Source organism: Actinia tenebrosa, unplaced genomic scaffold (genome assembly GCF_029948245.1).
Source record: "Actinia tenebrosa isolate PJP-AT-01 unplaced genomic scaffold, QUT_ActTen_1.0 PGA_scaffold17__23_contigs__length_9995812, whole genome shotgun sequence".
NCBI classification, from domain to species: Eukaryota; Metazoa; Cnidaria; class Anthozoa; order Actiniaria; family Actiniidae; genus Actinia; species Actinia tenebrosa.
Window position 1 is genome coordinate 3921128 of NW_028292577.1, and position 12420 is coordinate 3933547.

General features: G+C 39.6%; 2 protein-coding genes across 2 annotated transcripts; both read left to right on the forward strand.

The window, feature by feature from the left end:
- The first annotated feature begins 6626 nt into the window (after nt 1-6626).
- On the forward strand, nt 6627-7204 carry LOC148910266 (uncharacterized). Its single transcript, XM_089031970.1, has 2 exons — nt 6627-6896; nt 7052-7204. Exons 1-2 carry the CDS (start codon nt 6627-6629, stop codon nt 7202-7204), a joined length of 423 nt encoding a protein of 140 aa, XP_088888096.1.
- A 2784-nt stretch (nt 7205-9988) lies between these two features.
- LOC148910267 (uncharacterized) lies at nt 9989-12220 on the forward strand. Its single transcript, XM_089031898.1, has 2 exons — nt 9989-10288; nt 11030-12220. The coding sequence occupies exon 2, from the start codon at nt 11239-11241 to the stop codon at nt 12217-12219; it is 981 nt and encodes a 326-aa protein (XP_088888024.1). The 5' UTR covers nt 9989-10288; nt 11030-11238; the 3' UTR covers nt 12220.
- The last annotated feature ends 200 nt before the right edge of the window (nt 12221-12420 follow it).

Genomic DNA, 12420 nt, shown 5'->3' on the forward strand with positions numbered 1-12420 from the left:
TTAAAAAATAGTCAGTTTCCTTGCGAATGAAGGCTTATGTTTGTGAATTTTTTTTCTGGTCTCATGGTTTTTTTAGCTACGTGAGCTCAAACACATGCAATTTGAAACTTTAAAATGTCTTCAATGATTAAATACTACACAAATACTACACTAAATACAAGTTAAGGTATGACTTGTGAAACTTGCCAGCCGTGCCTCGTGAAAACTGCACAGACGGCCTACGAATTTTCATACTATCAGTACACTGATATATTGTTTGCACTCTAATATCAAAGGCCCTTAGGCGAACTCGTGGATACTTGTTGCACTTTTCGAATATTTAGATTGGTCTTCCTGTGCCCTCAGCTTGTTGACATTCTCAAAGGATTCCAAATACTTCGCTCGATTTAATATTTTAAATACTCAATTTATCTAGTAAGATGAGTAATCGTCCTTTTTATTTTCCTTTTAACACCTAGTTCTTCGCTATTTTGTTGAGTTTGAAAGCGATTTCTGTGATGGATTAATTGTCTGAACTTCAATTAATACGTAAGACGACTTCGACTACGACTTCGATAGAGTCAACTGAGTCAAGTATAGGGTATAGAAGATTCATTTGAAAACGCTTTCTCTGTTTTTAATTTCAAAGGCGGGCTGTGTGTTTTATTCCAGCAAACATTCGACCTACGAGCTCAAAAACTGAATATACAAGATAATCGGCCGATCGGGACGATAAACATAAAGCGTTGCGTTATGCGTGTTGATTTACATTACTACTTATCTTGACCTGCAATGGTCACGGCTCCTACATTTGTTTCGGATGAAACTATTTATTTACACTGTGAACTGAGCAAATATTTTATAGAAATGCGTTTATAAATGCTATTTATTTTGCCTTCATACAAGTCGGTAAATTAATGATTATTTATTGGAGCGAGTTCTCGTTAGACCTTCGCACATTTCAACATACAATCTGAGCATTGCTTCGGCTGTTTGTAATCTTGTAATGCGTGGCGATCAATCTACTTTTTATTCAGAACGGCTTATTTAAATGACAAAACTGGCCGAACTTCCTTCAAAACTCCATTGGGATTGGCATTTTTTTCGTCTTTTGTTATTTTTTCTACGATCTACGTATACACCTACATTGATTATTTTCTTAGGAAGTTTACTTTAGTAAATACAACTGTTGATCGGTAATAATAAGACTTCTCTCGATCGAGTTTATGAGATTTTATTGCTGAATACCGCCGTGACTTTGAGCTGTCCCTATGGAAAATAAAGTCCTCCAGAGCTTGAAATCAGACTTTCTTCTTCAGTTGTAATTAATTTTTTCGATAACCGGCTCGATCTACAAGTCTCAGTCTGAAATCGAAATGTTGACGTCGTACCTAATAAGCGTTTTTGTTTACTTTTTTAAAATACATCAGAAATAAAGGTCTAACTCATTGAAATTTTATTTCAGGCGTTAGTGGTATAATTTGACTTCAACTTACATCTTTCCTCTCCAGAACGTTGTAGTAGATGAACTTCATTTGCTGTTGCAAATAACTGGTATATATGGATAAAATATCAGATTAACATGCAGCTGATATACATTTTTATACATACTAAATTATTTTCATGTTTAATTCCTCACTGTAGATAATCTATTGACTAATATGGTAACTCAAGCAGTTGATTGGGACAAAGAAGACAACCACAACAAGCCTTTAAGCAAGAAATCGAGACAACGCGTAGACCTTCTGGGGCAAACTATCAACAGTTGTGGAGTCTTTTTCCAAGTGTGGGGAAAACGGAATGCTGATGGCAAGGGGAGTGGCATCTATGACTTTTACAAAATGATAAACAAGGACATTCAAGAGATCAATGATTATTTTCTCAATGTATTGATCAAGTGAAATTTATACTTTTCATTCATATTCATATTTTTCAATGAACTGTACAACCTTTTTTTAATTAACTGTACAAACTGTTGTAGTTTTTTTTAACATTGTATCATTTCATATCTGTACTTGGCAATATATATATATATATATGATTATATTTAAAAATATCTAAAACACTCATTAATAACTCATAAGCTTATGGTCCAATTGGAGCCAGCATACACGTAACGTGCATGAACCTTTATACCCGATAAAGTCCTCTTCATTAGTATTCAAGTGATTTTATGTAAAGACACGTGTCTTTATATAAAGACACATGTGATCTTTATATGAAGACCACTCGAATACTATGAGGATGACTTCATCAGGGATGAAGTATGCATCCAAGTTTAGATGAAGACATAGAGCTTCATCAAGGTCATAGTCAACCCTAATGATCTTTGTCTAACGTGCCTATCTTTGCCTTGGCACGCAATATCCAACGTGTGGGAGCTTCTATTGAATCTGGTTGCGCATGCCCGTGACGTCAAATCTCTATCGAAGTATAAAAATCCATGTTCGTGACGTGTATGGTGGCTCCAGTTGAACCAAAATCTTATAAATTGTTCATGAGTGTTTTAAGCAGTTCAAAAAACTCGTAGATCGTGTTTTATCAGGTATAAATGCACTCGGCTACGCCTCGTGCTTTTATACCTGATAAAACACTCCTACTCGTTTTTTAAACACTACATAATAACTAAAAATTTACATTATCTTTATATTTTTATAGGCAAAGAGATGGGTAGACATTTACATCACTTGCAGATAGGCACAAAGGCTTTCAGGATGCACGTGTGACTCCATACATTCATATTTTGGTTTTCCATGTACCCAAACTCATGCTGTTACAAAAAGGAATAAAGAAGTTTTCGGTTCAGGATAAACAAAGACATTATGAAAGACAGGCTAAATGTTTTTGCAAAACGGTGCTTGCATAACTTTTAGGTTCTTATATGTGGAGTTTTACTGTAGCAATTTTTTCTTGTTTGTTTACTTCGAGATGTCTAGAAAAAGAATGATGACTGTAGGAAATTACATATTGTGATTAAAGGACTTGAAAGATGAGGTCTTTAGGATGTCAATTTTTAGAGTGCTTCTAAACAAGATACCAATACCACCACCAGTTCGGTTAAGACGAGGTTCATGTGAGAACAGATAGCCAGCAGGACAAATGGCATGAGTAACATAGTCACAACTATAATCATTAGATTTTAACCAAGTTTCAGTAATTGCCAAAATATCAACGATCCTGCGGCCATCACCTTTGCTGTTTGTGTCATTCATGTGTATCACAGTGTTGTCACTCGACACACCCCTCGCCAGCCTGCTAGGGATGGTTTAGGGGTTTTTGAGGACTACCTTATTCCATTACAGACCATATTTTACTACATTTGGAAGCGCCATTTGTGGAGAGATGCAGTAATTGCACTGTGTGGAGACATTACAGACTGTACATGATTACATTTGGCAGTGCCATTTGCAAAGTCACGGCAACTATGTTGTCTTATTATATTACAGAACACATACTATTGACATTTGGCAGCGCCAGTTGTTGAGAAACAGCGATTATGCTGTCCCATTACATTGCAGACCATAAACTATATTAGATTTGGCAGTGCCATATCTGAATATTCAGCATTTATGCTGTCTTATTACAGAATAATTCATACATTGTCCTGTTTGGTTTCAGACTGAGGATAAGAACATAAATATCATTAATGACAAGCAATAAATTATTTCTTCCTTTTAAAACAGAATGCTTCCTTAAAAGCAAACAAGGTCTTATGTAACTCGAAGTCAACGAAAACGTCAAGCACCTAACAGTGATGACAATGTTTTAGTGGGGAGAGGCTCCACCCACAAAAGACGAGCAAATGTCTCAGGAAAAGGACGCAACCCACTACCAGCTGACGGTACCCCAGGAAATATTGTTCCAGCAGATGTCAACCTGTTAACAAAGGAGTAGAACCCCACAGTCTCTTTGAGTCCCAAAGTCCTGGCTGCCATATCTTCCGCTGTGACAGATGCTATGAAGTTGGCGTCATTATCCACATCTTAGACAACGGAAAAGAATAGCCCAACTCAGGTCGTCACATCTCAGACAACTGGAAAAAATAGCTCAACACAGGTCGTCGAGGAATCGGTCCAGACAGTGGTCGAGCAGCTTACAGGTGGCACTACAACTGAGGAGAAAGCTGCCCCACCAAACAGTAAGAACCCATTTGTCTCAAATCCTGTTCCTTTAGGTTCAGTAATCTCTGATTAAGTAAAATCAAATATTGGGAGCAATGAGTATATTGACCTTGGCATTTTACTAAATACCCAGTTCTCAGACAACGACTACCGCATTCAACTTCAGGAGAATGAGCTGGTTCAAAAGACCCTCTCTTTTGCTCCATCTCAGAAGCAAACACCCATTAACACCATAGATAGTTGGACAAACGCTTTCCAAATCTATAGTGCTGTCTACCTTGAGAAGAATCCGGGGGAGGCACCTGGGCTACTGAAGTACTCATCAGTCATCAGGGACTTGGCTTCCCACTCAGTCAATTGGAAATTCTATGATGAGCACTTCCGTCGCCTTTGCCAAAAGAGCCCATTATCTTGGGATCAGGTACACAGTGAGCTTTGGCTTAGGGCACACTAAGAGGGAAGATCTAATAGTAATGGTGGGGTAAAAAATTCCTTTCGTAGCAACAACAATTTTCGAACCTCACTTAAGAAAAACGGTTCTATCCCCTCAGGGTATTGCTTTAAATACCACAATGGAACACACGGTAATGGTTGTTCCTACAAACATGCCTGTTTTCGATGCACGGGAAGTCACCCAATATTCTACTGCCACCAAAAAAGCAAGTCCACGGGAGACAGGGAAGGACCTCATGAAAACAACAAACAGTCTGTGCCCGAAAAATATACCTACCCCAATGAGGGTCAATAAGTTGGCTTTTTATTTACAAGGATATCACCCACCATTACTGCAGAACCTTTTGACAGGATTTTTAGAGGGGTTTAAGATACAGTTTCAGGGAAAGTTTCAGAGTATGTTTCATCCTAAGAATTTGCCCTCAGCAATTGAGCATCCTGAAGCAATTGATGATAAGCTGGGGAAAGAAATTAGTATGGGTCGTATAGTGGGCCCTTTTGATTCACCTCCATTTGCAGATTACATGATCTCTCCTATTGGTGTGGTACCTAAGAAAGTAGAGGGACAGTTTAGGATGATACGGCATCTTTCATATCCTTATGGCAACTCAGTTAATGATGGTATTCCGAAGGTACTGAGTTCTGTTCATTATGCGACTGTGGACGATGCTGTACGACTCATCAAAAAATTGGCAAAGGGCTGCGTCATGGCAAAAACCGATGTCAGGAGTACTTTCAGGATCATACCTGTGCACCCGACAGACTATAAGTTACTCGTTTTTCATTGGAGGGATAAATAGTATGTCGATCGTTGCCTCCCAATGGGGTGCTTAAGTAAGTTGTTTGAGGACTTTAGTACTGCCCTCCAATAGATTGCGCAGAATAAAGTCGATATTCAAAACATTCATATTTTGGATGATTTTTTGATTGTTTCATAGTCTTTTTTCTCTTGTCAAGACAGTTTAACGCGATTCCTTAGTACATGTGACGATATCGGGGTCCCTATGGCTCCCGAGAAAACAGAAGGACCATCTCACGTTCTCTGTTTGGCCAGTATAGAGCTTGATTGCGTGAAACTAGAGGCCAGGCTCCCCCAAGATAAGATAACTAAATGTCTCACTGCAATAAATTCAGCACTGTCCAGACGCAAGATTTCCCTTTGGGAATTACAATCACTGACCGGTCTGTTAAACTTTGCGTGCTCGGTAGTAGTACCAGGTAGAGTTTTCATTCGGAGACTCATCAATTTGACCATTGACATTGTGGGACCGTCCCATTTCATCAGACTAACTGCTGAGGTGAAAAAAGACCTGCGACTATGGCAGCAATTTTTTGAAAATTTTAATGGCAAGTCTATGTTTCTTGGGGATGCTTGGACTCTGTCTTCTGTTTTGTCTATTTACACCGATGCAGCCACAACTTTGGGCTTGGGAATAATATTTAATAATCACTGGTCGTACGGCGAGTGGCCAGAAAAGTGGAAGCTAAAGAATATTGCCTTTTAAGAACTCTTTCCTATTGTTTTAGGAGCAGTCATGTGGTCCGAACACCTTGCTAACAAACGAGTCTTATTTTTCTCAGACAACGAGAGCGTCGTGCATATTATTAATACGCAGACTTCAAAGGATAGGGAACTTTTAGGGTTGATCAGACATTTAGTTTTGGTTTGTTTAGAACATAACATTTTCTTTAGGGCGCGACATGTAAGCAGCAAAAATAATGGCCCGGCTGATTGTCTGTCTCTGTTGCAGGTCTCGAAATTCAAAGGACTGCTGCCAGACAGCGACAAGGACCCAACGATGATCCCAAGCCATCTACTCCCGGAGAATTGGCTGACAAAGCTCTTTGTTACAATCATCTATAAGGACATATCAGCGTCCTTGGAAACTTGTCGAACAATTTACTTGTGAAATTTTCGGAAACAAGTTCGAGCTTCCGTTAACATCTCATACATTAGCCATATTCATTGCATATTTAGCACAAAAAAGGTTACGCCGCTTCAACCACACATTTCTGTCAGTGATAGGATATGTACATCGTATTTCGTCTTTACCAGACCCAACCAAATCAAATATGATAAGGCTGGCATTAAAAGGATATTCTAAGAGTAATCCTTCTACTGATACTAGGCTACCTATTACACTGCCTATTTTGGAGCGAATTATGTCAGCTTTTGATCATACAATATCATCTAACTTTCAACGACACCTTTTCAAGGCTATGTGTACAGTAGCCTTTTTCGCGGCCCTTAGAATTGGCAAGATTACCACCATATCTGGGTGCCCTTCCCAGAATTTAATCCAATTTGATCAAATAGCTTTTTTGAAAGACGCTTCAGGCTCTGTAACAGGTATCAAATTGACCTTGAATTTTTTTTTAACACAGCAACCCATCTCAGCCTGTCGCTCTCTCTCTCTCTATATATATATATACAGACAAGCCAGTATGCCCTGTGTCCATCTTAATTAATTACATAGCTCTGAGAGGCTTTGCCAAAGGTCCTTGGTTTTGCTGGCCTTGATTGGGGGATTGGGGAGGCATCCTGGGCAGCCTCAAAAGGTTTATCCGACACTCAAATTAGAGAATTGGGCAGATGGAAGTCAAACGCCTTTTTACGGTACATACGATCACCATCGCTTTCTTTTTTCTAACCACCTTTTGGTACACTCGCTCTACGACAATCGTTATGACTTAGGGTCTAATGTATATAAAAGACGGAAAGACAAGGGCTTGAGCAGGGGCCAAGCCTGACTTTTTTCCCCATTCATGCATTTGACACTGAGAATTAAGCATCATTAAATTAAATTTTGGATGCCATTTATGTTGACGACTGTTGTCATGTCCGAGGAAAGTTGGAGAGCGTTTTGCAAATTGAAATACCTGTCAAGTTGGATCTATTTCATGCAGTCGCAAAAATTACTCGGAAAAATGTCTAAAAAGGCAAATCATTATGTGAATAGGTCTTGCATTACTGATTTTGGAAATATAGATATGAACATCATCAGCATCAATTGTGTATGACAAATAAAAAAACTATGGGATTTAACAAATCGAAGTGACTTTTTCATGGTCAACACCCCTATCGAACATAGAAATGATGTCTCAATCTCAATTCTCATTAGTATATAAGAACTACATACCTTCTCAGCCAAGCAATATAGCTTGGTTTCAAGTGACGTCACAAGCATTGCAGCCGCCATATTGGTGTACATATCAGGTTTCATTATCACATGTACATCTATGCAAATGAAAGCAGAAAGAGTAATTATTTTAAGTTTCTTCATGGAATCAAGCTCAAATTCTTGATTCTGCTCAAAAAACTTGATTCTACTGTAAAAGCACAATATCTTGAGAAAATTGAAAGTGTCGGAATTGACCCCATTCTTCTAAAGGGGAACGTCTTGTCGCCGGATTGTCTCCCACCAGTTGAATCGGCGGATATTTTGTCCTTGAAACCAGCTTCTATACAAAGGAACATTTCAAGAACTTTAGACGTCTACAGGCTTTTAACTAGCTGGATTTGTCACCAATGTGCAAGGGCATGTAATTTGCAACAAGTTTCTAGTATTGGCTGAAGTTCGACACTCTCAACGAATGAACGATTCGTTGATTCCTGTATGGATTATCACCGAAGAAAGTGGTGTTATTATCAGCACTCACTGCTTAGGTTGTAAGGCGGGTTTGGGCAAATCATGCTCCCATGTGGCGTGCGTACTATATTACCTAGAATCTTGGACTTAGGTGAATGGAAAATTGTCATGTACACAGATGAAACGCCAATGGATTCTTCCTAGCTATGTCAAAGACGTCGATATTAACTTCAAATCAGCGCAAAAATTGAAATCTGAACTTGAAATGAATAACATTGAAAATCTGCCTAATTGCGAAGATAACTTAAACATCAAGACCAAAGTAAAAGATAACATTCCATCTCCAACCAATGTGGAAATGAATACTTTTTATGAGTTGAGTAAATGTAAGACAAACCCTGTTGTGTTAAATGTAGTTGAACATTTTTCTGAAAGCTAGATTCTTCCAAGTCGTGATATCCCGCCTGTACCGAGCCTCTATGTTTCTAAATATTTAAGCATGTCATACCCTGAATTGATTGATGCATGCATGAAAATCAAGATCAATCTCTCCAAAGAAAAAATTGAAGAGATAGAAAAGGAGACCATAAAACAACCTAAAGGAATCAACTTCTTCAAACACGGTCCAGGTAAACAATAAAATTAAATTTTTATTGAAGAAATAGAAAACGCGTGCACGTGCTGTGCGCACTTGTAAAGCACGCGGGGGTTGATTCTAGTCATATGCTATCCTGAACTCAGCCGCTTTACAACTAAAGCTACAGAGCATAGATGCAAACATGAAGCTCTGGCTATTCGTACTTATGAGCAGCTGATGCAATCGACACATTCAAACTTTAAGGTCAAACATGGTGGTCTTATTGTCAATAAAGAAATGCCGTGGCTTCATGCTACGCCTGATTTTTTGTGTGAATGTGACTGTTGCGGCCAGGGCTGTGGAGAAGTTAGGTGCCCCCTTTGCCTTGATAACTGTGACTTTGAAAGTTATGTCCTGAACAAGAATAGCTGCCTTACAAAATCTAGCCAGGGGGATTACTACTTGCCTGATGACCACCAATACTACTACCAGTTACAGCAACAATTGTTCACTGCTAGACGTTCGTACTGTGACTTTGTGGTTTGTTCTGTCAGTTCAGATCAAGTGATGCTTGTGAAACAACGCATTTTACCTACCCAAGAACACTGGGAATCTGCTGTTCCTAAATTGGAGAAGTTTTGGAGAGTGTGTGTTCTACCTGAAGTAATGGGTACATAGTCAACAAGGAGATGTAGAGTCACCCCTTTTGATACACCCAAAGTAGTACATGCTACTGCAGATCTGACAAGGATGAAGATACTATTAAGTGCTGTAATCAGCAGTGCCCCATTGGGGAATTTCACTTGTCTTGTTTGGGGGTAGATAGTACACCCAAAATATGGTACTGCCCTAACTGCAGAACTTTACCTAACTTAAGCCAGCTCAAAAAAGGACACATTGAACATAGCAATGCAAATGGCCTCAATCTGCATTTACAATGTCAAGCCTAATCCAAAAGAGAAAATTGTGGAGTGTACTAGTAAAACCTGTACAAATGGTACATTTTTTCATTTGAATTGTCTTGAATTGAAACGAACCTACCGAAACATGTAAAATGACTTAAAACCGCCAAATATCAAAAGTGTCGTGTATTGCTTAAAATTGAAATTGTTTTTCGATCATCGTAGATTTGTGTTCACTCTGCTCTCAATCTTTTCATGATTTGATTGATCATCTTTCAAAACAAATTGTGACAGAGTCAAAAGACACTATTTTGGACAGTAATTATTTAGTCATAAATCTATATTTTTAATTAGGAATGCCTCATGTACACATAGGAATGTAATTCTTTAGTTAACTGTTTGCGTGGAAAATGCGTAAGCAAGAAATAATTTCCGTACGTAATTACATTACAGTGAGTCATGCCTAGGTTTGGCGCTTGTTTACGTAAGTTCGTGTTTGGGACATCCTGTTTGCGCCTAGGGCGTGCAACATTGCGTAGGATGTGTAAGGTCTTAAGAATGCAGGTTTTTCCATAAAAATAGGCCCAAACTAAGCTTAAATCAGTGTAGTAAAAGTTCTTGAAGACGTTGCACATATCAAGACAAGGAATTCTCTACGATGTAAAGGTATGAATCTTTGAAGCCTTTTACACTTATACCTAGGATAGATTTAGGACAAATCTATGTTAATATCGTTAACTAGTCGTTATATTTTATAGCTTAGATTTTCTACATATTTGTTAAGCATTCGTTTCATGTTGTTGTAATGCTAGTCGCATTAGCGCGTAATTTAGTACAAAGTTATTCACGCAGTAGTAATTTAGTAATCACGCTGAGTGTATCTTGTCTTTTAAACTCTTTAAAACGTTTACTATAGGATCGCTACCGCCTTACTCGCTTGTTTAACCTTTTTACTACGATAAATAGCCTTAACTGCGGGATAAAAGACCTTTTCTTTCCAACCTTTAATTTGTTCGCTACTTAAACTCTACACTCAAGGTCATTGTCGCGACCGCGTGTTCAGTAAACCGTGTAATTCTTAGTTTGTCATAAACAAAGGTTAAAATACTTACCTAAAGCCATAGTTAACCTCTAGTCAATTTTTCCTATTGCTTTTTCCATTGGTTTAGTTCATTTTAAACGGTTTACCGACTTGTACATTAAACTTTGCAACCTAGTAATTTTCACTCGCGTATTGTAAACACTGCTAATCAGTATGCAATATTCAAATTACCTGTGACGTAATTTACGTATTTCCGTTTCTAGTTATATCTAGCAAAACTGTATTTTATTCATAACTTTTTAGCTATTTAGATAAGCTACAAATTTATTTTATCTCATTGTAAATATTTTTCTTGTTTTCATTAGAGATATCCTGTAATCTCGTTCCCGTTTTTTTTCATGTATTGTAAAGTTGTGTGAATTTTTCAATAAATTCTTTTGTCAAAACCACTTGCAATCTGATTCATAGCTGAGCGCCTTGCCACCGGTTACATTTTTGGTGTCAGAAGTGGGATTGCAAGAAAGTTGACATTAGTAGTTACTGATTATTTACCAACGGGAACGAGATTGAAATCATGGCGGAAGAAGCTGTGGCTGCACTCACAGAGCAATTGGCTGCACTCAAGGCACAGCTGGATGGCATGCAGGCTGAAGGAGGACCCCCTGCCCAACCTGTTCCTGCACCAGTGGTACAAGTGACAGTGCCAAGGGAGAAGAAGCTGAGAAAGTATGCTGGTGGCAGAGACGACAAAGTGCTTGAAGACTGGATAGCGGATGCACGGAGGTCTGTGGCTGCCCAGAAGTTAACTGGTCAAGAGGCGGTGGATTTCCTGTACCATAGCTTAGAAGGAGCGGCTCGAGATGAAGTTCGACTAAGGCCTGTGGATGACTGGACAGACCCGGATGGCTTCTTCAGGATTCTAAGAGACGTCTTCGGGGAGAAGCTCACCAAGACCCAGCTTCTCCAGAGGTTTTTCGCCAGAAAACAAGGTGACAGAGAGCCCATCCAGGACTTTGCCCATGCCCTGATGTCAATGGCGGAGCACATAACCAGAGTACACGTAGGAGCCCTGGAAAACAAGGACCAGAACCTCAGAGACACATTCGTTGAGAACTTGCGTGACAACCTGTTGCGCAGGGATCTCAAGCGCTATATCAGAGAACATCCCGAGAAGACCTTCAACGAGGTGAGGCAAGAGGCCTATCGTAGCTCGGAAGACACAGATAGAGGAGCACATCGCCATGCAGCGGCCAAGGAGGTGTTGGTGGAGAGCAACCAAGTAAATGCCATCCAAGAGCTTGCAGCAGGACAGAAGGCCCTGGTGGAGAGGCTCATGCAGCAACAAAAATTGCTGGATGAGCAGCAGAAGCTGCTAACCCAACTTACCATGAAGTTAGCAAGCCCATCACCACCACGAAGTCCCCCACGTGGTCCGAGGAGATGTTACAACTGCCACGAGCTTGGACATCTTCGGCCGAACTGCCCAAAGCCCCTGAAAGACAAGGCACCAGCAGCACCACAGAAGGAGTCAAACTCCAGCTCTCCACGGCAGTGAGCCACGCTGTGGAGAGGAACTGTAGTGGCTCTAACTCTCTTTTTCAGAACGAAAAGTTTGTCGGGACAAGTCCCACAGTGGTGGCGAGGATTGGCGGAGTACCTGTGAAAAGCTTAGTGGATACGGGCTCCATGGTTACCCTCATAACCGAGTCGTTCTACAGGGAAAAGCTACAGCCAACCCTTGGAGACCTACACCCTG